Here is a 22,301-nt window from a genome sequence, read left to right on the forward strand (position 1 = left end):
ATCCTCCAGGGTAGGATTATATTCTAGAACCAGGTTTTCAAATGTGGCTTCCACAGTTCCCTTATCCACAGACTGGAGAAATGTAGATTAGGGCAAGACTGTCGGTCACTGTCAATGAGCACTTGGCTGGAGTGGGGACCGTCCTGCAGGGGCCAGAGCCCGCTCTCATTTCCTATCCGTGGGGCTGAAAGGTCACTTCCTATCACCTCCCCATGGGAATGGTGGCTTCTGGAGCCGACCCACAGCACTCCCAGTGGCCGCCCTCTCCCACTCAAGGTCAAACTTAAACTCCATGTGCACCAAGGTCCAACTTCCTCCCAAAAGCCAAAGAAGTCACACTGCTGCTTCTGACAAGATGAGGTGACAGAGGTGACTGTGAAGAGAGGGGACTGTGAGCCTGGGCCGGACATGCGGAGTCCTTCTGACTTTAGGGCCAGTAGCCTGCCAGGAGGCAGGAGGCAGGCTGAGGGGAGGTGACTCCAGTCTCTATCAGAATTCTGAGTTCCCCCTTAGGCTTAAACAGGGAGGGGAGTGGGCCATTTGCTGGGAGCCTCCACACCAGCCACGCTAGTGTCACAAAGACCTGGATATGCTAATGAAAGTGTGGGGCATGATGGCCTGGAGAAGGGTCCTCTCCAGCTCCCTCAGGGCAGTGGTTTATACAAACGGAAATGGGCCAGAGGAGTTCAGGTTTGAGGTTAAGAAAAGAACCCCAAAGCACACAGATTCTCACTGACAAACTGTTTATTGAATTTTGTCATCAGTATGGGGTGTCTCCTGTTGTATCTTAGAATCCTAGGGTTCAGGGAGGTGGTAAAGTGGCAATGGAGAATTTGGGAATCTGGTCTCCCAAAAGTACCTGCCGCTCTACCCCTGATTCTGCAATAGCTGCCAGGCGGATCACCCCTCCGCTGGAGCCATCCCGCTCCATGGCCAAAGCAAGAGCTGTGGAGAAAAGAAGAAAGTTGGGATTGGAGTCAGATGCTGGGATCATGGCAAGGAAAGAGGAATGCTGACCTGGCTTGAGTATGGGGATTTATGCTCACAGACCCAGAAGCCGCAGTTCTCACCATTGGCAGTGAATTGCAGACATTCTTCCTTGGTCATGCCCTCCCGGTAGGTAGCATCGACATAGCCATAGATATAGGAACTCCCGGAGCCCCCGATGGCAAAGGACTGTCTTACCATCATACCCCCCATGGGTACCGAATACACCTGCCAGACGGAGGAAGAAGAGTGTCACCATTTGTACCCTCCCCACAACACACGTATGTTCGCCTGTCCACTGCGGAACTGGTCTGCGAAAAGTTAATAGTAAGTGATGTAGAGACTGGAAAGAGAAGTAGAAAATGCCTGCGGTGGGGAGAGAATGAAAGGCATGGTTCCAATGTTCTCGGGGTTGTGGTATCTGACCTGCCCCCCTTCTTGGGGGTCCCAGCCCGCAATGATGATTCCTGCCATCAGGTCCTCTCGGTATCGGTAACACATCTCCTTAAAGAGGCTGGCTGCCGTGTGTACCAGCGGAGGCTCATTCAGCTCAATGCTAGAAGGTGAAGGGAGTCATAGGGAAGGCAGTGTCAGGACCTGGGAGTCAGACTATTCAGCTCCTCAGGTCCCAACTCCTTTCAGATACTTGCTCCCCCCCTGCCCACAAGTACCTGTGGAAACCAAGCTGATAAGTGACTGCGTCAGCTACTGCCTGGGTATCAGCTGCTGAGCCTGAGCGGCAGCAAAAAATACGGTCGTGAATAGGGGTCAGCTTGTCAGTCACTCGATTGGCGATGTACGACCTGCAGGATAGCAGAATAGTGAGGGAAGGACCCCACCTGTCTCCCACTTTCATCTTTTACTATCCACTCCCTCAACAGGAATTCCAGTATTTCCTGTTAGTTCTCATCTAAACTGAAGCAGGCTGGAGAACAAACTTTTGCAAGAAGTTCACCAAAAGGTGAAGAGAACTACGAAGCAGTAGAAGCTGGAACAAATCCTTATCTCCCGGGAGGGGAGAAACCTCCCTTCCCACAGTAGTCTATGGAGGGTAAGGATGGGCTGGCAGGCAAGGAAGGAAGGAAGGGAAGGGTGGGGAGAAGACCTTTCACATATCTGTCCTGAGCTCACCCAGTGGTTGTTCTGGAGTCGGCTCCCAGAACCACGCCCCCATCAAATTGCACAGCCATGATAGTGGTCTGGAAAAAGAGGAGAAAGGGGTGAGTCTGGGCCTCTCCATATTCTCCAGCATACACAAACCTTAATGATCCGTCTATCCAGTCCCTAGAGTATGAGAAAGTCGTGCGCCACCAACACATCGTCAAATCTCATGGGGTTCTCAATAACCCGCAGAATACCAGAAATCCAATCTTCAAGTTCCCAAAGGTCCACCCTGACCTTAAGCTTTCGTCCTGCAAGATTCCAGAACTCCACGCTTCAGCCTACCTTCTACCTCCTCCCACACCACTCCAGCGTCCTTAGGATACCTCCTCCCCTGCCTGAGCGCATCACACAGACCACCTCTCTTCCCCGCCCCTCCAGTTCTCCCAACCCACTCCAGCCTTATCTTTCCATCGCTTCAATCCTTGTGCATATCTCGTGAACCCCGAGTCCTTCCTCACCCCTGTTGAGACTTCCCGGTTCTCCCAGTCGGGGGTAATGGCCTCAGGCCCCCAGGCTGGTGCTGGGCACGCTCCCCGAGCAGCTACTAAGGTGGCCGCCATCTTCCTCCTCCGGTACGGCCACAAAGCAACTGTCGTAAAGCGCTCCGTCATTCTCTTTAGTCGTGCTCTGAGGCCTTCTGGGGGCGAAGCTGCGCCACGGTTGACGGCAGAAAGGAAAAGAAATGTGTGGTGAACGTTCTTTGCGACCGTGAGAGCTTGATAGCAGCGTGGGTGGCAAACAAAGAAACAAAAAACAAAAAAGAAACAAACAGCTCCAAACCGTCTGGAAAAACTACTTTCCTATCGGTGTACGCGGGACTGATATATCCGATCGGAGTTGCGATTCAAAGAGGCTTCAGGATAGACTTGAGCGTCTCCGATTTAGAATGACCGCACTATGTTTTCATTTCTCTTAGGTATATACTTAGGCGTATATACTAGGAGTGAAATTGTTGGGTCATTTAGTAACTTTTTAACATTTTAAGGAACTGACAGCTTTTCCACAGCAGCTGCCTCGTTTTACATTCTCACCAGCCATGAATGAGGATTCCGATTTCTCCACTTCGTAATTTTTGTGGTGCATTTTTAATTTTACCCATCCTAGTGGGTGTGAAGTCATATCTTGTGGGGTTCTTGTTGTTGTTGTTTTTGCTTTTCTCTGTGATGAGTGACATTGAACATATTTTCATGCGCTGATTGACCATTTGCATATCTTCTTTTGAAAAATATCTATTTAAGTCCTTTGCCTGTTTTAAAATTGGGTTATCTTTTTATTGTTGAGTTATGAGTGGGTTTTTTTCCCTTCACGAGCAAAGCATCAAACTTTTTCTTTTCTTTTTTTTTCTTTTGCTGCACCGCGCGGCTTGTGGGATCCTAGTTCCCCCACCAGGGACTAAACCCCGGGCCCCGGCAGTGAAAGCCCAGAATCCTAACCACTCGGTCACTAGGGAACTCCCTACATCAAACTTTTAAAAAAATTGAAGTCTAGTTGATTTACAATATTGTGTATAGCAAAGTGATTAAGTTATATATATATATTTCCATTATAGGCTATTACAAGATATTGAGTATAGCTCCCTGTGCTATACAGTAAATCATTGTTGCTTATCTATTTTATGTATAGTACTTTGCATCTGTTAATCCCATACTCCTAATTGTGAGAGTTCTTTTTATATTCTACATACTACACCTTTATCAGACATACAATTTGCAAATAGGGACTGTCTTCTCACTTTCTTTTTAAATTAATTAATTTATTTATTTTCGGCTGCATTGGGTCTTCATTGCTGCGTACGGGCTTTCTTTTTAGTGGCATCTTAGTTGCTCCGCGGCATGTGGGATTTTCCCAAACCAGGGCTCAAACCCGTGTCCCCTGCATTGGCAGGCCGATTCTTAACCACTGCGCCACCAGGGAAGTCCCTGAAAGGGAGATTCTTAACCACTGGTTCACCAGGGAAGTCCCAGATTTTGTATTTATTCTTTTTTTTTTTTTTTTTTTTTTAAACTTATTTATTTATTTATGGCTGTGTTCGGTCTTCGTTTCTGTGTGAGGGCTTTCTCTAGTTGCGGCAAGTGGGGGCCACTCTTCATCGCCGTGTGCGGGCCTCTCACTATCGTGGCCTCTCTTGTTGCGGAGCACAGGCTCCAGACGCGCAGGCTCAGTAGTTGTGGCTCACGGGCCCAGTTGCTCCGCGGCATGTGGGATCTTCCCAGACCAGGGCTCGAACCCGTGTCCCCTGCATTGGCAGGCGGATTCTCAACCACTGCACCACCAGGGAAGCCCTGTATTTATTCTTGAGTCAGGTTTGCTAGTGTGTGTCTTTTTAGGAATTTGTCCATTTCATTTAGGTTATCTACTTTATTGGCCTACAATTGTTTATAGTATTTCCTTATAATACTTTTTCTTTCTGTAAGATCGTTAGTAATGTTTCCTCTTCTTTTTTTTTTTGCAGGATCTCAGTTCCTGACCAAGGATTGAACCCGGGCCACAGAAGTGAAAGCCCAGAATCCTAACCACTAGGCCATCAGGGAACTCCCCCTCTTTCTTTCTTCTTTTTTTTTTTAAATTAATTAATTAATTTATTAATTTATTGGCTGTGTTGGGTCTTTGTTGCTGTGCGTGGGTTTTCTCTAGTTGTGGCGAGTGGGGGCTACTCTTCGTTGTGGTGTGCAGGCTTCTCATTGTGGCGGCTTCTCTTTGTTGCAGAGCACAGGCTCTAGACACGCAGGCTGCAGTAGTCATGGCACGTGGGCTCAGTAGTTGTGGCTTGCAGGCTCAGTAGTTGTGGCTCGCGGGCTCTACAGCGCAGGCTCAGTAGTTGTGGCACTCGGGCCTAGTTGCTCTGCGGCATGTGGGATCTTCCTGGACCAGGGCTCGAACCTGTGTCCCCTGCATTGGCAAGCGGATTCTTAACCACTGAGCTACCAGGGAAGTCCCTTATTTTTTTTTTAATACTCTTTTTTATTTTCTTCTATAAATTCTTTTTTTTTTTTTTTTGGCTGCATTGGGTCTTCATTGCTGTGTGCGTGCTTTCTCTAGTTGTGGCAAGCAGGGACTACTCTTCGTTGTGGTGTGCGGGCTTCTCACCACGGTGGCTTCTCTTGTTGTGGAGCACAGACTTTAGGCACACAGGCTTCAGTAGTGGCAGCACACAGGCTCAGTAGTTGTGGCTCACAGGCTCTAGAGTGCAGGCTCAGTAGTTGTGGCTCACGGGCTCTAGAGCGCAGGCTCAGTAGTTGTGGCGCACGGGCTCTAGAGCGCAGGCTCAGTAGTTGTGGCGCACGGGCTCTAGAGCGCAGGCTCAGTAGTTGTGGCGCACGGGCTCTAGAGCGCAGGCTCAGTAGTTGTGGCGCACGGGCTCTAGAGCGCAGGCTCAGTAGTTGTGGCGCACGGGCTCTAGAGCGCAGGCTCAGTAGTTGTGGCGCACGGGCTCTAGAGCGCAGGCTCAGTAGTTGTGGCGCACGGGCTCTAGAGCGCAGGCTCAGTAGTTGTGGCGCACGGGCTCTAGAGCGCAGGCTCAGTAGTTGTGGCGCACGGGCTTAGTTGCTCCACAGCATCCCCTCTTTCATTTTTGATTTTAATAATTTGAGTCTTCTCTCTTTTTTCTTGGTCAGTCTAGCTAAAGGTTCATCAGTCTTAGTGGTCTTCTCAAAGAGCCAACTTTTGTTTTAGTTGATTCTATTGTTTTTCTGTTTTCTATTTCATTTATTTACACCCTAATCTTTATTATTTCCTTCCTTCTGCTTTCTTTAGATTTAGTTTGCTCTCCTTTTTCTTTTCTTTTCTTTTCTTTTCAGCTGTGACACGTGGCTTGCAGGATCTTAGTTCCCCAAGTAAGGATTGAACCCAGGCCCCATGCAGTGGAAGCAGGGAGTCCTAACCACTGAACTGCCAGGGAATTCCCTGCTTTTCTTTTTCTAGTTTATTAAGGTAGAAGGTTAAGCTGTTGATTTGAGATCTTTCTTCATTTTTAATATAGGCATTCATAGCTACACATTTCCTTCTGAGCACTGCTTATGCTGCATCCCAAGTTTTGGTATGTTTTGTTTTCATTTTCACTAACCTCAAAATATTTTCCCTGTGATTTCTTCTTTGACCCAGTGGTTGGTTAGGAGTGTGTTTTTTTACTTTCCACATACTTATGAATTTCCCAAATTCCCTTTTGCTATTGATTTCTAATTTCACTCCAGTTTAGTTGGAGAATATTTTGTGACTTCAACCTTTTTAAATTAATTGAGACTTTTTTGTGGCCTACCCTATGGTCCATCCTGGAGAATGTTGCATGTGCACTTGAGAAGAATGTGTATTTTGCTGTTACTGTGTGGAGTAGTCCTCCTATGAACCTGCCATACTATTTCTACATACTGCAGCTGGAGCTGGTGCTTTTTTTTTTTTTTTTTAATATTTATTTACTTATTTATTCGCCACGTCGGGTCTTAGTTGTGGCACGTAGGATCTTTCGTTGTGGTGCATGGTCTTCTCTCTAATTGTGGTGTGAAGGCTCCAGAATGCATGGGTTCCAGAGCACGGGGGCTCCTTAGTTGTGGCGGGTGGGCTCTGTAGTTGCAGCACGTGGGCTTAGTTGCTCTGCAGCATGTGGGATCTTAATTCACTGACCAGGGATTGAACCAGCGTCCCCTGCATTGCAAGATGGATTCTTAACTCACTGGACCACCAGAGAGTCCCTGGAGCTGATGTTTTGAATTGAAAATATGATCCAGACAATCCCCCACTTAAAATTAACTCTCAAGATAAAGTCCTATGTCTATAACGTAGTTTATAAGGCCCTTCATGTACTCGCTCCTGCCCACCTGTCTGGAATCACATCTCTTATTTACTTCTAAATTTTTTATTGTAATAAAATATAAATAACATAAAATTTAGCATTTTAACCATTTTTGGTGTACAATTCAGTAGCATGAAGTACATTTACTTTGTTGTGCAATCCCCTCTTTTCTTTTTGACACTCTTGTCTCCAGCCATGTGAACTATTTTTATTGCTCATACATTCATTCAACAAAAGCTGTTGAATGTCTACTAGGTGCCAGGCACAGTTTGAGGTACTGGAAGTACATCAGGGAACAAAGTAGACAGATATTCCTAGCCCCCATGGAACTTACATGTATTAAGGGAGACAAAAAAATAAGTACAATATACAGCATGTTAAATAGTGAATCATATTAAGAAGAAAAAGCAAGGAAGGGAGATAGGATGATGTGTGTGTGTGTGTGTGTGTGTGTGTGTGTGTGTGTGTGTTGAAATTTTAGAAAGAATAATCAGGGAAGGTCTCACTGGAGAGACATTTAAATAAAGATCAGAAGGAAGGAGGGAAGTCATTTGTATATTTTGGGGTAAAGCATTCTGGACAGAGGGAAGAGCAAGTGCAAAGTCATGAGGCAGGATCATGCCTGACATATTCAATGAATACTGACGAGGCCAGTTTGGCTAGTGCAATCAGATCATATAGGGCCTTTGAGAAGCTTTTCATCATTCTCAACTGAAAATATGATCCAGAAAATTTCCTGCAATAGGAAGCCATTGGAAAGTTTTGAGCAGGGAAGTGACATGATATGCTTTACATTTTAAAGATCACTTTGGCTGCTCTATTGAAAATACACTGTAGGGACGCCAAGTATGGGAGAGAGAAACAATTAGGAGGCTATTGCAATAATCCAGGTGATAGATGAAGTTGACTTGACAAGGTTGGTAGCAGTGGAGATAGTGAGAAATAGATTCTGACTGCTTGGAGGTGGGTATGATGAAAGAGAAACCAAAGAGTCAGAATGACTGCAAGGGTTTTGGCTTAAGGACCTGCAAGAATGGAATTGTCGTTTACTGAGCTAGCGAGGACTGTGGAGTATTTTGGGAAGAGAGAATATTGGAAGCTCAGTTTTGGACTTGTTAAGTTTGCTATCTCCAGTTGAAATCCAAGTGGAGATGTGGAATAAGGAAGTGATATATAGTATTCTGGAGTCCAGGGGAAAGTGGGTTGGAGTTATAATTTGGGAATTATCAGTGTGTAACTTTGTTTACAATAGTGGGAGTGGAGTCATTTAATAAACATACATTACTGAGCTGAGCACCTGCTTGGCGTGAGGCAAGACGCACAGGTTTTAGCCTTGGGTAGTTGACAGGAAAGGGTGTCACTTACTGAGATAGGAAACACAAGAAGAAGTGCAGTTCTGGGAGGAGGTGACTGGATTCACCTTGGATGTGTTGCATTTGTGGTGGCTGTGGAGGTGTCCAGGAAAGACACCTGGGGCTGGAGCTTTCTGGGGGCTGGAGCTCAGGGGACAGGTCTGGTCTGGAGACTTGGCATGTAGTTGGCAACTGAAGCTGTAGGAGTGGTTGACATAGGCCAGGAGTAGCGTGAGTCTCTCGGCGGCCGGAAACAGGGATGACACATCTTCCCACGTCTATTTTTTCCTGTTTCCCTTAAGCACCTGCTGTCATCACACAAAACGCCCTAAATCGACGGCTACCAAAGAATACTTTTTTAAAAATAAATTTATTTATTTATTTATTTTAGGCTGCGTTGGGTCTTCGTTGCTGTGCACGGGCTTTTCTCTACTTGCGGCGAGCAGGGGCTACTCTTCCTTGCCGTGCAGGATTCTCACTGCTGTGCCTTCTCTTGTTGCCGAGCAAGGGCTCTAGGCCTGTGGGCTCAGTAGTTGTGGTTCGCTGCTTTAGAGCACAGTCTCAGTAGTTGTGACTCACGGGCTTAGTTGCTCCGCTGCATGTGGGATCTTCCCGGACCAGGGCTCAAACCCGGGTCCCCTGCATTGGCAGGCGGATTCTCAACCACTGCCACCAGGGAAGTCCCAAAGAATACTTTTTATTTCCCACAGCTCCTCCCTTTTCCCGGAGACTGCGGATAGAGGCAGGGTCTAAAAAACCCACCCCTATCGAGGTGAGCCTCCAGGGGTGACGTCACCAAGGAGGCGGGGTATATGGCGACCACGCCCCCGGCACCAGGAGGCGGGGCCAAGGGCTCAACCTGGAGCTGCACCGACCCCCTCCCCAGGGCGCTTCCTTCCTCCGGCCAGTAGGCGTCAGGCCAGCTCGAGCAGGCCGCCTTCGGCCAGCAAGCTTTGAGTACGGTTGTAGACGTCCTCTAGGGTGCCCGCGGCCCGGACCAGCGCGTTCCGCGCCTCCGCCTCTTTGGAACCCGGACACGCCAGCTCGAGCAAGCGGCCGCGACCCGGGAAGGCGAGGAATGCGAGGTGGGCGGCCTGACGGACGAACCAGGGGTGGTGCGGAGCCAGGGCTGTGCCGTAGGCGTCGCTGCACTGAGCGCCAGCGTCCGGGCCTCCGAGCATCCCGGTCGCCACCCGGTGGAGGCAGAGCTGGGACCAGCGTAGCGCACGGTGCAGCAAGAGCATCGTCAGTGAGCCCGGGCACCCGGCCGAGAGTCGTGGGGCGATTCCGGGCCGCTCCCACGCCACCATGGTCGCCAGCGACGTGTAGTGCGCGGCCTCTGGGCCGTGCACCAGAGCCTCGAGGGCTGTCACTTTGGCGGAGGCCTCGCTTGTGGCGAAGGCGAAGATGGAGCCGAGGGGAGCTAGGAACCTGTGTGTGTGATGGTGGGAAGGGTAGGAAGGTTTGAGAGAGGGCGATGGAGGCACAAAGAGGCGGGGACTGGATGGGGTCGGGGGAGAGACCACTCACCGGACTAGCTCCCTCCATCCTGCCAGGTACTGCGACAACTCCACATCCCTTTCCGGGTTCAGACTGGCGCGGAACGGCCTCATCATGCGGCCCAGCATCCCCTGAGGGCCCAGACACTGAGGCTCTTCCCGTTCCGGGGCCTCCGAGGGCCCCGACTGTTGCCGGACCTGGGGGTGAGATAGGAGGGGAAAGGAGTGGGAGCAGAACCCCTAGCTTGCTGGGTTCGCCAAGCAGCCCAGTTGGGCTCTGAAGAAATTATTCCTGAGATCTAGATGGTGTCCCTCTTGCTGTATTCTCAGCTTCTGACGGGAGAAGGGAGAGGAGGAGGAGGGCCTGCCCTTCATCAGATCCTCAGCCTGGTCCACTTCCCCCTGCCCAGAGTCCTACCTGGAGCTCCCAGTCCCAGCCCTTCCGGGAGCATACCTGGAAAGAAGGCGGTTCCCTGGCAATGCAGGACTGGGCCCCAGGTCTGCAGCCTGAGAGGGCACCTGAGGGAAGTGAAACAGAGCAGCGAGGGCTTGAGAGACCTTAGGTCTCAAGGGCCTGGATTCCCCGGTTCCTCCCAGAGCAGGTGAGGGAAGGGGTACTCACGGAGGCTCCGAGCCCAGAGATAAACAAGCAGTAGTGTGAAGATAGCAAGAGGAATCGCACTGCGCAACCAGCGCCAAGGGACCGGCTGAGGCAGTGGGACCCGCATGGCTGCTACAGGGACCGCCGCCCCCTCACCAGCCCCTGCCAGGCCTTGTCCCTTCGCCTCTAGGAGGGGAGAGAAGCCGCAGTGCCTGAGGCGCAAAGGGTTAATAATTAACCTACTAAGTCCCCCTCCCCTGTGCCCTTTGCCCGAGAGGGCAGCATCTGAGGAGAGAGGGACTGGATGAAGAGGATTTGGGGGTTCGGTAGCAGTGACACGTCGCTACATTTCCCTTCCCTGTAAGGCCAGGTTGTAGTAAGAGGAAGCCTGGGTATTGTGAGGAGAGGCTGAGGTCAGAACCAGTTTCCCCACTGAGCAATGGTGGACCCTAAGTTGACTCTGGGCCTGAGTTCCCTCCACTGTACATTGAGGATAATAGTATGTTCTTTTGCAGGTTTCATGTGAGGATTAAATGATATCACATGTGCAAACACTGTAAATGGAAAAGCTTACCACAATTGCTCCATAAATCTTACCTTTTAAGTTCAAGCATGGAGCACCTGGGATTCAGAGAACACCCACTTCTAAATTCTCTATCCTGTCCCCAGGGGACCTTATCTTATTATTATTATTTTTTTTTATTTTATAAATGTATTTATTTATTTTTGGCTGCGTTGGGTCTTCGTTGCCGCGCGCGGGCTTTCTCTAGTTGCGGTGAGCCGGTGCTACTCTTCGTTGCGGCGCGTGGGCTTCTCATTGCGGTGGCTTCTCGTTGCGGAGCACGGGCTCTAGGTGCACGGGCTTCAGTAGTTGTGGCGCATGGGCTTAGTTGCTCCGCGGCATGTGGGTTCTTCCCGGACCGGGGCTCAAACCCGTGTCCCCTGCATTGGCAGGCGGATTCTCAACCACTGCGCCACCAGGGAAGCCCAGGGGACCTTTTTTTAAAAAAAATATTATTATTATTATTATTTTTAAAATTAATTTATTTTTGTCTGCGTTGGGTCTTCGTTTCTGTGCGAGGGCTTTCTCTAGTTGTGGCAAGCGGGGGCCACTCTTCATCGCGGTGCGCGCACGGGCCTCTCACTATCACGGCCTCTCTTGTTGTGGAGCACAGGCTCCAGATGCGCAGGCTCAGTAGTTGTGGCTCACGGGCCTAGTCGCTCCGCGGCATGTGGGATCTTCCCAGACCAGGGCTCGAACCCGTGTCCCCTACATTAGCAGGCAGATTCTCAACCACTGTGCCACCAGGGAAGCCCCCCAGGGGACCTTATCTTAATCTGCATGCCTGAGGTCTCAATTATATAGTTTAGGCTGTCACCTTTTACATTTTTGTAGTTTACTTTTTTTAATATCCAGATTGATTCCTCAGTCATTCATCAAACCAACCTTTATTAACCACCTCCACATGCCAGGCCCTGTACTAGGCTCCATGAAGACAAATGTGCCTTCACAGAGCTCAGGGTCCATTGGAGAATTTATCATCTGTCTCCCCCACTGGAATGTGAGCTCTGATGAAGACAGGGGCCTTTTCTTGGTGGCTGCTCTATTTAGCGTTTAGAATATTGCCTGGGCCAAAACACATTATTTCTAAATAAGTATATATTGAATAGACAAAGGAATGTGTATGAAGGGCAGGCAAATCAGGGGTGGTACTCCCCATAGCAAATTTGTTTGTTGTTTTTTTTAAAAATTAGGAGTCCCCCTGGTGGTCACAGGGGGGAAAAACATTGAGGGAAAGGCTACAGGAAGCAATGGAAGAAATAGCGTCTCCTGTTCTCAGTTCCCTGTCCATAAACTTTTTAAAACTGTTCCTGTCTCTGTGTACATTTTCTTTTGAGGGGAAGGGATGTCCCAGATTCTCAAGGCGTCGGGTCCCCAATCACTCACAAGATGCTTCCCAGCTCCCACAGTTCATGGATTCTTGCCCTGTCTCACTCCGATGCTCCCTCACATCCTGGAGGTCCCTGGGGTCCCTGTCCAGTGGGATTCTGGAACCATCACTTCCATCCCTAGCCGTGGGTTCCCCATTTCCTAGTGTTGGAATGTTCCCTGGCTTGCTGACTGTGACCTTAGGCAAGTCGCTTGCAATTTCGCAGCCCTAGTTCCCTCACTGGCAGAATAGGAATGGTAATTCTCACCTCCTAAAATTGTTGTGTGGATTAAATAAAACATGCCAGCAAAACGCTAACCATGATTCGTGGCCTATAGTCTGTAAACGTTCGGTAGCTTGGTGGTTATTTAAACCCGTGGGTTCTTGCTGCCCCTCCTCCTCTGGCGCTGGGAGCGTCAGTCTCCCTGAGCTGAGAAACAAGTTTGTAGGCTTCCGGAACGGATTGGTTTTGAGTGTCACTTAATTCAGGTGGCCCTCCCGCAATCGGAGCCCTCTTAGGGCAAAGGTGGTATACACCTGCACAAAGGGCCCGGGCTCACAGAGGCTGCGGGATGGAGCAGGGCGCGGGAGCCAAGCTGCTTCTGCTGCTGTGGGCGACGTGCTTCGGGCGTGCAAGAGCAGATGCGTTGAGAGGCTACACATTGGTCATCGAGGTGACCAACGGGGGCCCCTGGGGCGACTGGGCCTGGCCAGAGATGTGTCCTGACGGATTCTTCGCCAGCGGGTTCTCGCTCAAGGTAGGGGCTCAGGCCTAGGTCTCGGTGGGGACCCCAAGCAGAGGATGGCAGTCTTCTGACTCGTCCTCCGCCGCCCAGGTGGAGCCCCCCTAAGGCATTCCTGGCGACGACACGGCTCTGAACGGAATCCGGCTGCACTGCGCGCGCGGGAATGCGGAGCTCAACACGCACGTGGTGGAGTCCCAGTCTGGAAGGTGGGGGGCAGGGGCCGAGGATCCCCTAGGGTCGGGGTATGCCCCTTGCTCTCCGTTACGCACATCCCGTACCGACAGGCAGGTTCCTCCAGAGCTGTGGGGAGGTTTAGACCTGGGAAGCGGGTGGGAGACTCCCAGCTCCGCACCTCGGTGGAGGTCAGGTGACTGTTGAACCTGGCTGGGAAGCCCCGAGGCCTGGGTCCGGCTGGAGGTGGGTAGGGGGCGCCCGCGCAGACCGCGCGTCTCTGCTTCCCTCGCAGGTGGGGCGCGTGGAGTGAGCCGCTGTGGTGTCCCGGCAGCGGCTTCCTGGTGGCTTTCTCGCTTCGCGTGGAGGCACCCGTGACCCCCGGGGACAACACGGCTGCGAACAACGTGCGCTTCCGCTGCTCCGACAGCACGGAGTTGCAGGGGCCCGGTCTGTCCTGGGGAGACCTTGGAGACTGGAGTGAGCCTTGCCCTAAAGGAGTGTGCGGCTTGCAGACCAAGATCGAGCAGCCTAGAGGCCTCCGCGATGACACCGCTGTTAACGACGCGCGCTTTTTCTGCTGTCGCAGTTAACACCATCGCCGCCCTCTCCCAGCCCAAGCCTAGTCCCACCTCCGCTATTAAAGCTTCTCTGTCTTGGCTTTGGTCTCGCTTGTTTTAGGGGTGGGAAACTGCGTAGCCCCATCTTCCTCCTAACCTAGCATTGGGCCAGGCCCAATTAGGATTTGGTCTCAGGAGTCCATGGCAAGCTACTGAAAGTTACCGACCCATAGTTCAGAAAAGACACACTTAAACAGAATTTTGCGTGCAAGTTAAGGAAGTCCCTGCCTTTCTGTGAGCCTCTGCAGACACATCGTCCCCATTAAGAGACCAGGTTGTTTCCTTTCTGAACCACCAGTGACCCCAGATCAAGAAACTTCTACCAAATTAGGAGGTGCCAATGCTATATCGTCTTAAGGTTTCATTTTCTAGAACTTAGGAGGCTAACATGTCTTTTCCATAGTTTTCCTCCCCGCCCTCCCCCCGCCAAAACTCAAACAGTGGCTTTTCTGTATGCTGAGTCCAATTGAGGGTCTTTGTCCTTCCTGCCCTCTCTGCCTGGAATCCCCCAACTGTCCAGATGGTTAGCCCATCCACCAGATTTCAGCTCCAATTTCTCTTTCTTGGACTTTATCTTATTAAAAAAGTCCATCCATCAGTCAATATCTATCCCACTACCTCCGTGTTTTAAAAAAGTACTTATCACCAATTAAAATAATCTATTGCCTCTTTTAAAAATTGCCCATCTTCTACCCCTGGAATGTTAAATTCTTTAAGAGCACAGAACTTGCCTGTCTTGTTTACACAGTATTTCCAGTGCACTAATAGTTCAATAACTATTTTTTTTTATTTTTTATTTATGGCTGTGTTGGGTGGGTCTTCGTTTCTGTGCGAGGGCTTTTCTCTAGTTGCGGCAAGCGGGGGCCACTCTTCATCGCGGTGCGCGGGCCTCTCACTATCGCGGCCTCTCTTGTTGCGGAGCACAGGCTCCAGACGCACAGGCTCAGCGATTGTGGCTCACGGGCGTAGTCGCTCCGCGGCATGTGGGATCTTCCCAGACCAGGGCTCGAACCCGTGTCCCCTGCATTGGCAGGCAGATTCTCAACCACTGCGCCACCAGGGAAGCCCCTCAATAACTATTTATTAAGGAAATAACAAGCCGGGTGCAAGGGTCCCAAACACAAGAGCCCCAAGCCACGGTGTATCTGGAGACCTTCGGACACTCCTTGTATAGGGCACAATCTGAGACGCGGAAGAGAGCTCTAAATACTTTATTCCAGGGCGGGGGCGGGCCAGGCGGGTGTCCAGGAGCGACGGACCAGATCCGTGGAGCCTCAGTGAGGGGCGCCCTGCGAAAAAAAAGTGAGGACGCAGTCAGGGAGTGAATAGATTTCCTCGACAGCTCCATCCCACACCTTCCCACCTCCTTCTTCCGACAGTCGCCGCAGAAGACACCAATGGACGCGTTCACCAGCTGCACCCCACACAGCAAAATCTCCAGGCAGGAGGCGGCCACCAGCAGCGAGAAGAGCGTCACGTTCCAGGAGACCACACCAGGCGGCTCCACGCACGCGCTCCACTGAGTGCGGTTGAGCAGGTAGGAGCCTCTGCGGGCGGGGCAGGGTCACGTGAGAGAAGGAGGTCACGCGGAGCGCCCCCCCCTCGGGGCTCCCTGCCCCGCGCAGGCGCCGAGGGGGATATGCAAAGGACTCGTTCGGCCCACGTGGAGGAAGCTGTCTCGAAGCCGAGTCCCACCTAGGTTTCTCAGTCCACGTGGGAAAGGCAGGTGGGCAGTAGCAGAGAATGGGGGCGGGGGCGCGAATACAGGCTGAGCCTTACGCGGTTTGTTGGAAGTGGTATGCCCAGGAGCCGTCCTTTAAGCACTGTGGTCCAATTCGGAGCCCGGCTCCTGATACCGAGAGGCAGTAGATGGCACCAAGCATCCCGAACGCCGAGCAGAAGACCGATCGCAGCATCTGGATACACAGTGCGAGGAGAGGTGAGTTGGGCCGTCCCCGCCCCACTCGTGGGCAAAGCGCGCCTAGCTCCCCCCGCCCTTTGTTACCGAGCTCTAGCCAGTCTCGTTAAAAATACATTTCCCGTCAAACTCCAGGGCTTGGAGTTCGGCTAATTCTAAGAGCCAGTGGCCGCGGAGGTTCATGGGGATTGTAGTTCCCTCCGGTCAGGCCCACTGAAGCCTAAGATTTGCGGGTGCGAGGGAGCGGTAAGATGGAGCCTAGGACTCTGCAGAGGAGCTCGTGAAGCTGGGAATTCTGTGGAGGGGTTTAGGTGTGATTCTTCGAAGACCGATTCAAAGACCTATGCTGAGTGCCGTCTTAATTTGCATCTTACCCTGCAGCGATTCCCACAGCAGCCTGCACCACAACAGCCTTTGCCCCCTGCCCGGACAGCGGAAATTCCTGGACACAGTACCTGTGGGATCAGAGTCGATGTGATAGCGAGTCACCCAGGTCCCCAACTTGGATCAGTGCTTACCCCGTAATGTGACGAGGTAAGCTTCCTGTGATGCCTTCAGTCATTTGGACTATAGGGAGACCTTATCTCTACTTCTCCTGGAGCAATGTGGGGCTCTGCTTTAAATTTATCTATATTTATGTGCCTGCTTATCTCTGTCCAGATTGTAGCCTCCAGGAGGATAGAGCGCAATATCATTATATCCCCCATAAATCTCAGCATATAGTAGGTGCCCAACTGAATGGGAGTCAGGAGGCCTGGGTTTAATGCCAACCTTTTGCTCACTTCACACTCCGTGAATTGATTCATCTCTCTGGATCTCAGTTTTGTCCTCTGTAAAACGGACTGTTCTCAGGATTTAATGAAATAACAGGTTGCCTTGATGTCAAGACTTGCTCAGAGTAAATGGTCAATAACTATAGAGTCGCTCAGCAGCAGGAAGGAATAGTGGTGTTGGAATGCCTGGCGAACTGGGATTATGGTGGAGGGTGGAGGAGCATGTAAGACTCTGATGGGAAGAGTGGGAATCCCCAAGATACAGCCCTGATCCTCTTTGTCTTTCTTTCTCCCATGGCCCTCCTCAGAGAGCCCATCCCCTTCCAGGGCATCAGCTGCTCCCTCTAACAATGGTTGTCTCCTAAATTGATGCCTCCAAATTCAAATCTAACTGCCTGAAGGGTATGTTCGTTTGAATGTCTTGGTTTTAGTTTAAGTTCATCCAGCCTCACACTAATCTCACAATTTGTTCCCCCCAATTCATCTCCCTTTGGCTTTCTTGTCTCCATCAGTGGAAACATCCTGCAGGTCACCCCGGCCTGAAAACTTGAATCCTTCACACCTAGCCAGACCTCAAGTCTTTGGAACTTTTCCTTCAATGGTTCTTGAATCTGTCAGTCCTTTTTTCTTCCCCACGTTCAATCCCCAATCACCTCCCATGAGAAGGATGTGCTCAGCCTCCCTACTAGATTTTTGTATCTCTTGCCCTGTACCAACTCACATTCCATTCTACATTGCTACCACCAGATTAAATTTAGCTTTCAACTGGTCTTTTCCCTGATCCAATCCTTTAGGGTCTCCTCAAAGAGTAGCCCATCAAGACTGAACTCCAGGAAGGCGTTCGAGGCGTCTCACTTTTGGCTCCAGCCTTAACTTTGTTGCACCAGACCAGGTTCTTTGCCCGTCTCCCATCTCTGGAATTCCACAGCTGTCTGGATCTTTGCCTCCCTGTCTTCCTTGTCTGGCACACACCAACAAGGTGGCATTTTGATCTTCTCCAAGGGAGGGGCTGAGAGTTTTAGTTCCATTATATCATCCACAGCAACCTTACAGAAACACCTGCAGAGTTGAATGAACTTTCCACCAGACACTCTTCCCTCTTCCATGTCTCATGGCAGGTCTAGGGCCAGTGCTGGCCCCCTTGCTTGGCCTTTCTGGTTACATCACTTACTCAGAAGCTCCTGGATCCAAAGACACCTGGAATTTGGATTTACCAATTTCAAACGACCTCTCTGTTTGTGGTTTTTTTTTTTTATAAATTTATTTATTTATTTTTGGCTGTGTTGGGTCTTTGTTCCTGCGCACAGGGTTTCTCTAGTTGCCACAAGTGGAGGCTACTCTTTGTTGAGGTGCACGGGCTTCTTACTGCGGTGGCTTCTCTTGTTGTGGAGCCCGGACTCTAGGCATGGGCTTCAGTAGTTGCAGCACGCGGGCTCAGTAGTTGTGGCTCACGGGCTCTAGAGCACAGGCTCAGTAGTTGTAGCGCACAGGGCTTAGTTGTTCTGCAGCATGTGGGATCTTCCCGGACCAGGGATCGAACCCTGCATTGTGTCCCCTGCATTGGCAGGTGGATTCTCAACCACTGTGCCACCAGGGAAGCCCTGTTTGTGATTTTTTAAAAAATATTTACTTATTTATTTGGCTGTACCAGATCTTAGTTGCAGTACGCGGGATCTTTAGTTGCGGCATGTGGGATCTTAGTTCCCCGACCAGGGATGGAACCCAGGCCCCCTGCATTGGGAGCACGGAGTCTTAGCCACTGGACCACCAGGGAAGTCCCTGATTTTTACTTTTCTAGCCAAAGTGTTTCATTTTGTTGTCTGAACTCGTCTGTCTTGCTCTCTGCTATCTCGTCTCATTGAAAAGGGAAGGGTAATTGAAAAGGCAGGAGGAAGCACTGAGTTTATAGCTCGAGTCTGTTTACTTTTCTCCATCTCCATGGCCACTGGCCTCATCTAAGCCACTATCATCTCCCCTGGACAAGTGTAGTGACCTCAGTCTGGTCTTTCTGCATCCAGTGCTGACCTCCTACTGTTTACTCACCACCCAGCAGCCAGCCATATCCAGCGGGATATGGAGCAACTAGAACTCTCATCCTTTGCTGGTGGGAATACAATTGGCATAAGTACTTCAGACAACTCTTTGGTAATATCTGTTAGCACTGAACATTTGCATACCTTAAGAATCAGCAGTTTTACTCCTAGGTATCTATCCAACAGAAATGCAAACGTACATTCACCTAAAGACATTTACGGGAACGTTTATAGAGCATTATTTAGAATAAACCCAAGTTGGGAACTATCCAAATGTCCATCAACAGTAGAATGTTTAAATAAATTGTAGTAATACTTACACAATGGAGATAATTGTGTAAATATTAGAAATAATAAACTACAGCACTGTGTAACAATATGGATGAAACTTACAAACATAATGTTGACCTCAAGAACCCAGAACAAAAGTGTCCACTCTGTATGATTCCATTTATATAAAGTGCTAAACAGACAAAACTAACCTCTGGGATAGAAGTCAGGATAGTGGGGCCCTTGTTGGTGTGGGGTAGGGCCTGGTGGGAGGCCTGTCTGGGGTTCTCGTAATAACCCACATCTTGATCTGAGTGCCGAGAATATGGGTGTGTTCCCTTTATAAAAATTCACTGAGCTGTATATTAAGGATCTGGGCATTTGTCTGTATGACTTTTTAAAAAGGTAAAAAGTCCTTCAATAGTTTTCTGTGAACTTATAATAAAATTCAGATTCCTCACTGTGCCTTTCAAGGGTATAGGTGCTCTGGCCTCTGCCCTCCTCCGATTTCACTTCATCAAACCTCAGCTGCACTGGCGGCCTCTCCAGTCCTGAGATGTGCAGGCCTATTCCTGCCTTACACTTTGTACTCACCTGTCTGCCATGCTGATTCCTTCTTTTTGTCTTTTGGGTCTCAGTTCAGAAGTCACCTCATCAAGGCCTTCCTTGAAAATGCTATAAGAAGTGGCCCCCCACTTGGCCTCAGGAGCTCTTTACGACAGCATCCTGCTTTGTTTTCTTGATGGTCCCTACTTTTATCTGAGATCACCTCACTCGTCTGTTTACTTTGTTCATTCACTATTAATCCAGTGCCTGTTAATCCAGGCCTAGGCGCCTGGCACACAGCAGCCAATGAAACAGGCAGCCCTTCCTCCTGTGGGGCGTACATTTTTGCTTCCGTGATACTGTGTGTCTCCCCAGCCGAAGCACCGGCTTCAGGGAGTGCAGGGCCCTTGCCTGTGTGCCTGTGGCATAGCATGAACGGTGAGTACACTTGAGAACCTTCTCCAGGGTGGCTGAGAGCATGGAGGCCGGAGGGCAGCTGGGAATGAGCATGTTGGGGGGGGCATCCTTGGGGGTCTCCCCAGAAGCAGGCAGGTAAGATCGTGGGGAGGTGGTGGTGGTTTGGGCTGGAGGAGGGGTGTGATGTGACAGCGGCGGAGAGGGTGGGGCTGGGAGGAGTGTGACGTCTCAGAGAGGCTTGAGGTCAGAGGTACGGGGTGGAGTCCAGCAGCCATAAATCCATGGGGGAGGGGGAGGGGGAGTAGGAGGACAGACCTGGATGGGTAAGAGGGGATTGTTGGGTAAAGGAGAAGAGGTGTCCCCATTAGCTAACAGACTTGTGGCCAGTGAAAGAGACAAAGGTGAGGCATCCCCCAGAGAATTTCATCAGTCAGCCATCCTGAGAAGTGGGGAACCGTGCAGGGTAGGTCTTTTGTCTTCATGCCATAAGGATGTTAAATTCGCTTGACCTTCCAAAAAGTTCCCCTAGGGATTCCCTGGCGGTCCAGCGGTTAAGACAGTGGGCACGGTTTCAATCCCTGGTGGGGGAACCAAGAACCCGCATGCCACGCGGTGCACAAACAAACAAAACAACAAAAAAGTTCCCTGAATGGGGAGGGGGGTGGCGAATGGGGGTTAGGAAGTCCAGGAAGTCTGTGTCTCCCCTTCCTCAATTTCTCCTGACAGATCCTAGTTTCCAGGGAGCCACGGGGACCCCTTCTCCACCATACTGACCCGGATTCTGAGTTTATCCTTAGTGCCCAGCGCACAGTGGGTATCCAGAAACCTGGGTGGAGAGTGAAGGGACATGGAAGTGGGGGAGGTGACACTGAGCTGATAGGTAGAAAGACTGACCTGCGACATCGCTCCCTGGCTCCAGATGCTGTCACTGTAAACCACACCCACACCAAGCCCATTATTATCTTAACCTGATAACCTCCCATGCAACCAGCTGTTCCTTCTGCCTCAACCCCTGTAGTAGGTGTTCCCAGCATCTGCTCGGCAGGGGGGATGGCGAGGGGCTGGTAGGACATACTCCGTACCCAGTAGGGAACAGTTTCGAGCAGTAAGGCTCCTTCCTTCTCATCCCCCTCAGACATTCAGCTCAGGACCCTGGGGCTGAGAACCTCCCCTACAGAGTGCTCAGTGTTTGGGGGCAGCCGGGGCGGGCTCCTGGTCCCCACCAAGCCACCGCCATCCCTTCCCGGGCAGCCATCGTTTTCCCTCACTCCCTCTCCCTCCTGTTCAGGACCCCGGAGAGTGGCGCCCAGCCCCCTGGCCCGTGTGCCCTGGCCAGCCCTCTCACCATCAGGCCCCCGCCGATGAAGCCAGCCATGAGCCAGACTTGCAAGCTGAGGTGGTCCTTGGTCCAGGTGGTCTGACCGTTGGGCACTAGCAGGAGGGCGTTGGCCACAATGCAGACCAGGGAGAGGAGGATGAGGGAGAGCCCCACGAAGCGGGCACACTTTCCTGTGCACATGGTGAGGCTCTTGGCAAGGACAGGCAGCAAGTGAAAGTGAGCCCGAGGTTCCCCGGTCCAGAGGGAAAAACAAGCCCGGAGCAAAGGTCGAGGAGGAGGTGTGGTGAAGCTGGCAGTAGCTGATGATAAGGGACAGAGGCAGGAGACACGGGGCTGCAGCAGAGACGCGGCAAAGGGGAGGATGTGGTGGAGGAGGTGGGGGAGCTTGACACGCAGAGGAAGTTGCCTGGGCTCAGTGTGTTCTTCCTCTTTTTCTGCACACACCTCTCCACAGAACCTTGGTCGACTCCTTACCTGCTTTGTGACTTAGCCAAGCCCCTTAATGTCTCTGTCTCAGTTGCCTCATCTGTACAAAGGGTATACAGCCAAGGTATGCCCTTGGCTCGCAGGCAGGTGGTGAGGATTAAATGGATTAGGGAGTTCCCTGGCGGTCCAGTGATTAGGACTCAGCACCCTCACTGCCTGTGGCCTGGGTTCGATCCCTGGTTGGGGAACTAAGATCCTGCAAGCCGCGTGGGGTGGCCAAAAAAAAAAAAAAAAAAAAAGGGTCAAGGTGAGGGTGAGAAACATTTTATAACCAAGGACACGCTAAGCCAGTGTATGGTGCCCTATTAGTCCCATAGGGAGATTTTCTCCTGGAAAGAAACTAAAGATGGTGGTGGAGGTTCATTATCCTTTTGTTTCTTCTTGTTAATGTCTGTTTATTGAACCATCTTCCTGTTGAGACCACCACTGAGGTCTCATTGATTAAAGCATCCATCCCCCTGGCCTCCGTGTTTTATTCAGCAATGGCCACGTGATCCAAGCCAGCCCCATGGGAACCAATTTCTGGTTCTTGTTGTTGGCAATCTGAGGTCAAAGAATTCCTGTTTTTGTTGCGCTGCTGCAGTTGCTGGTGGCATATTGTCACCTGCCTGCTGGAGAGTGAAGAAAATCCAGAGGAAAGACCAGTCAAGAGATGGAGAGAG

The 22,301-nt window shown here is 50.8% G+C and overlaps 4 protein-coding genes across 5 annotated transcripts; 1 reads left to right on the forward strand and 3 right to left on the reverse strand.

The window, feature by feature from the left end:
* Positions 1-726: 726 nt before the first annotated feature.
* Positions 727-2,736, reverse strand: PSMB6 (proteasome 20S subunit beta 6). Its single transcript, XM_059907005.1, has 6 exons — positions 2,610-2,736; positions 2,119-2,186; positions 1,659-1,790; positions 1,414-1,543; positions 1,071-1,215; positions 727-945 (listed from the first exon to the last, which is right to left on the reverse strand). Exons 1-6 carry the CDS (start codon positions 2,709-2,711, stop codon positions 803-805), a joined length of 720 nt encoding a protein of 239 aa, XP_059762988.1. The 5' UTR covers positions 2,712-2,736; the 3' UTR covers positions 727-802.
* A 5,904-nt stretch (positions 2,737-8,640) lies between these two features.
* GLTPD2 (glycolipid transfer protein domain containing 2) lies at positions 8,641-10,563 on the reverse strand. Its single transcript, XM_059908212.1, has 4 exons — positions 10,411-10,563; positions 10,243-10,307; positions 9,820-9,986; positions 8,641-9,720 (listed from the first exon to the last, which is right to left on the reverse strand). Exons 1-4 carry the CDS (start codon positions 10,514-10,516, stop codon positions 9,204-9,206), a joined length of 855 nt encoding a protein of 284 aa, XP_059764195.1. The 5' UTR covers positions 10,517-10,563; the 3' UTR covers positions 8,641-9,203.
* Positions 10,564-12,892: 2,329 nt separating this feature from the next.
* On the forward strand, positions 12,893-13,892 carry VMO1 (vitelline membrane outer layer 1 homolog). Its single transcript, XM_059908213.1, is given in 3 exon segments — positions 12,893-13,078; positions 13,157-13,272; positions 13,533-13,892. Coding segments are annotated over 3 exon segments (600 nt in total). The 3' UTR covers positions 13,831-13,892.
* A 771-nt stretch (positions 13,893-14,663) lies between these two features.
* Positions 14,664-21,382, reverse strand: TM4SF5 (transmembrane 4 L six family member 5). 2 transcript variants are annotated; one of them, XM_059906483.1, is made up of 5 exons: positions 21,160-21,382; positions 16,150-16,230; positions 15,637-15,773; positions 15,221-15,404; positions 15,053-15,146 (listed from the first exon to the last, which is right to left on the reverse strand). In XM_059906483.1, the coding sequence occupies exons 1-5, from the start codon at positions 21,331-21,333 to the stop codon at positions 15,132-15,134; spliced, it is 591 nt and encodes a 196-aa protein (XP_059762466.1). In that variant the 5' UTR covers positions 21,334-21,382; the 3' UTR covers positions 15,053-15,131. The 2 variants fall into 2 exon arrangements, with proteins under 2 accessions (XP_059762465.1, XP_059762466.1); XM_059906482.1 differs by lacking the exon at positions 15,221-15,404 and having other exon boundaries at positions 14,664-15,146.
* Between the last annotated feature and the right edge of the window lie 919 nt (positions 21,383-22,301).

The sequence above is a fragment of the Balaenoptera ricei genome, chromosome 20 (genome assembly GCF_028023285.1).
Source record: "Balaenoptera ricei isolate mBalRic1 chromosome 20, mBalRic1.hap2, whole genome shotgun sequence".
Classification (NCBI taxonomy): Eukaryota; Metazoa; Chordata; class Mammalia; order Artiodactyla; family Balaenopteridae; genus Balaenoptera; species Balaenoptera ricei.

Excerpts from the sequence above, each read along its gene's own strand:
- PSMB6 (XM_059907005.1), bottom strand. The coding sequence starts at position 2,711 with ATGGCGGCCACCTTAGTAGCTGCTCGGGGAGCGTGCCCAGCACCAGCC. Across the intron at positions 2,187-2,609 it reads ACCGGGAAGTCTCAACAGGG|ACCACTATCATGGCTGTGCA; the intron begins GTGAGGAAGGAC and ends CTCTTTTTCCAG. Across the intron at positions 1,544-1,658 it reads TATCAGCTTGGTTTCCACAG|CATTGAGCTGAATGAGCCTC; the intron begins GTACTTGTGGGC and ends TTCACCTTCTAG.
- GLTPD2 (XM_059908212.1), bottom strand. The coding sequence starts at position 10,516 with ATGCGGGTCCCACTGCCTCAGCCGGTCCCTTGGCGCTGGTTGCGCAGT. Across the intron at positions 10,308-10,410 it reads TCTCTGGGCTCGGAGCCTCC|GTGCCCTCTCAGGCTGCAGA; the intron begins GTGAGTACCCCT and ends CACTTCCCTCAG. Across the intron at positions 9,987-10,242 it reads GGGAACCGCCTTCTTTCCAG|GTCCGGCAACAGTCGGGGCC; the intron begins GTATGCTCCCGG and ends TCTCACCCCCAG.
- TM4SF5 (XM_059906482.1), bottom strand. The coding sequence starts at position 21,333 with ATGTGCACAGGAAAGTGTGCCCGCTTCGTGGGGCTCTCCCTCATCCTC. Across the intron at positions 16,231-21,159 it reads TCATCGGCGGGGGCCTGATG|GTACTGTGTCCAGGAATTTC; the intron begins GTGAGAGGGCTG and ends CTGATCCCACAG. Across the intron at positions 15,147-15,636 it reads TACCACTTCCAACAAACCGC|GGCGCCCCTCACTGAGGCTC; the intron begins GTAAGGCTCAGC and ends TTTTTTTCGCAG.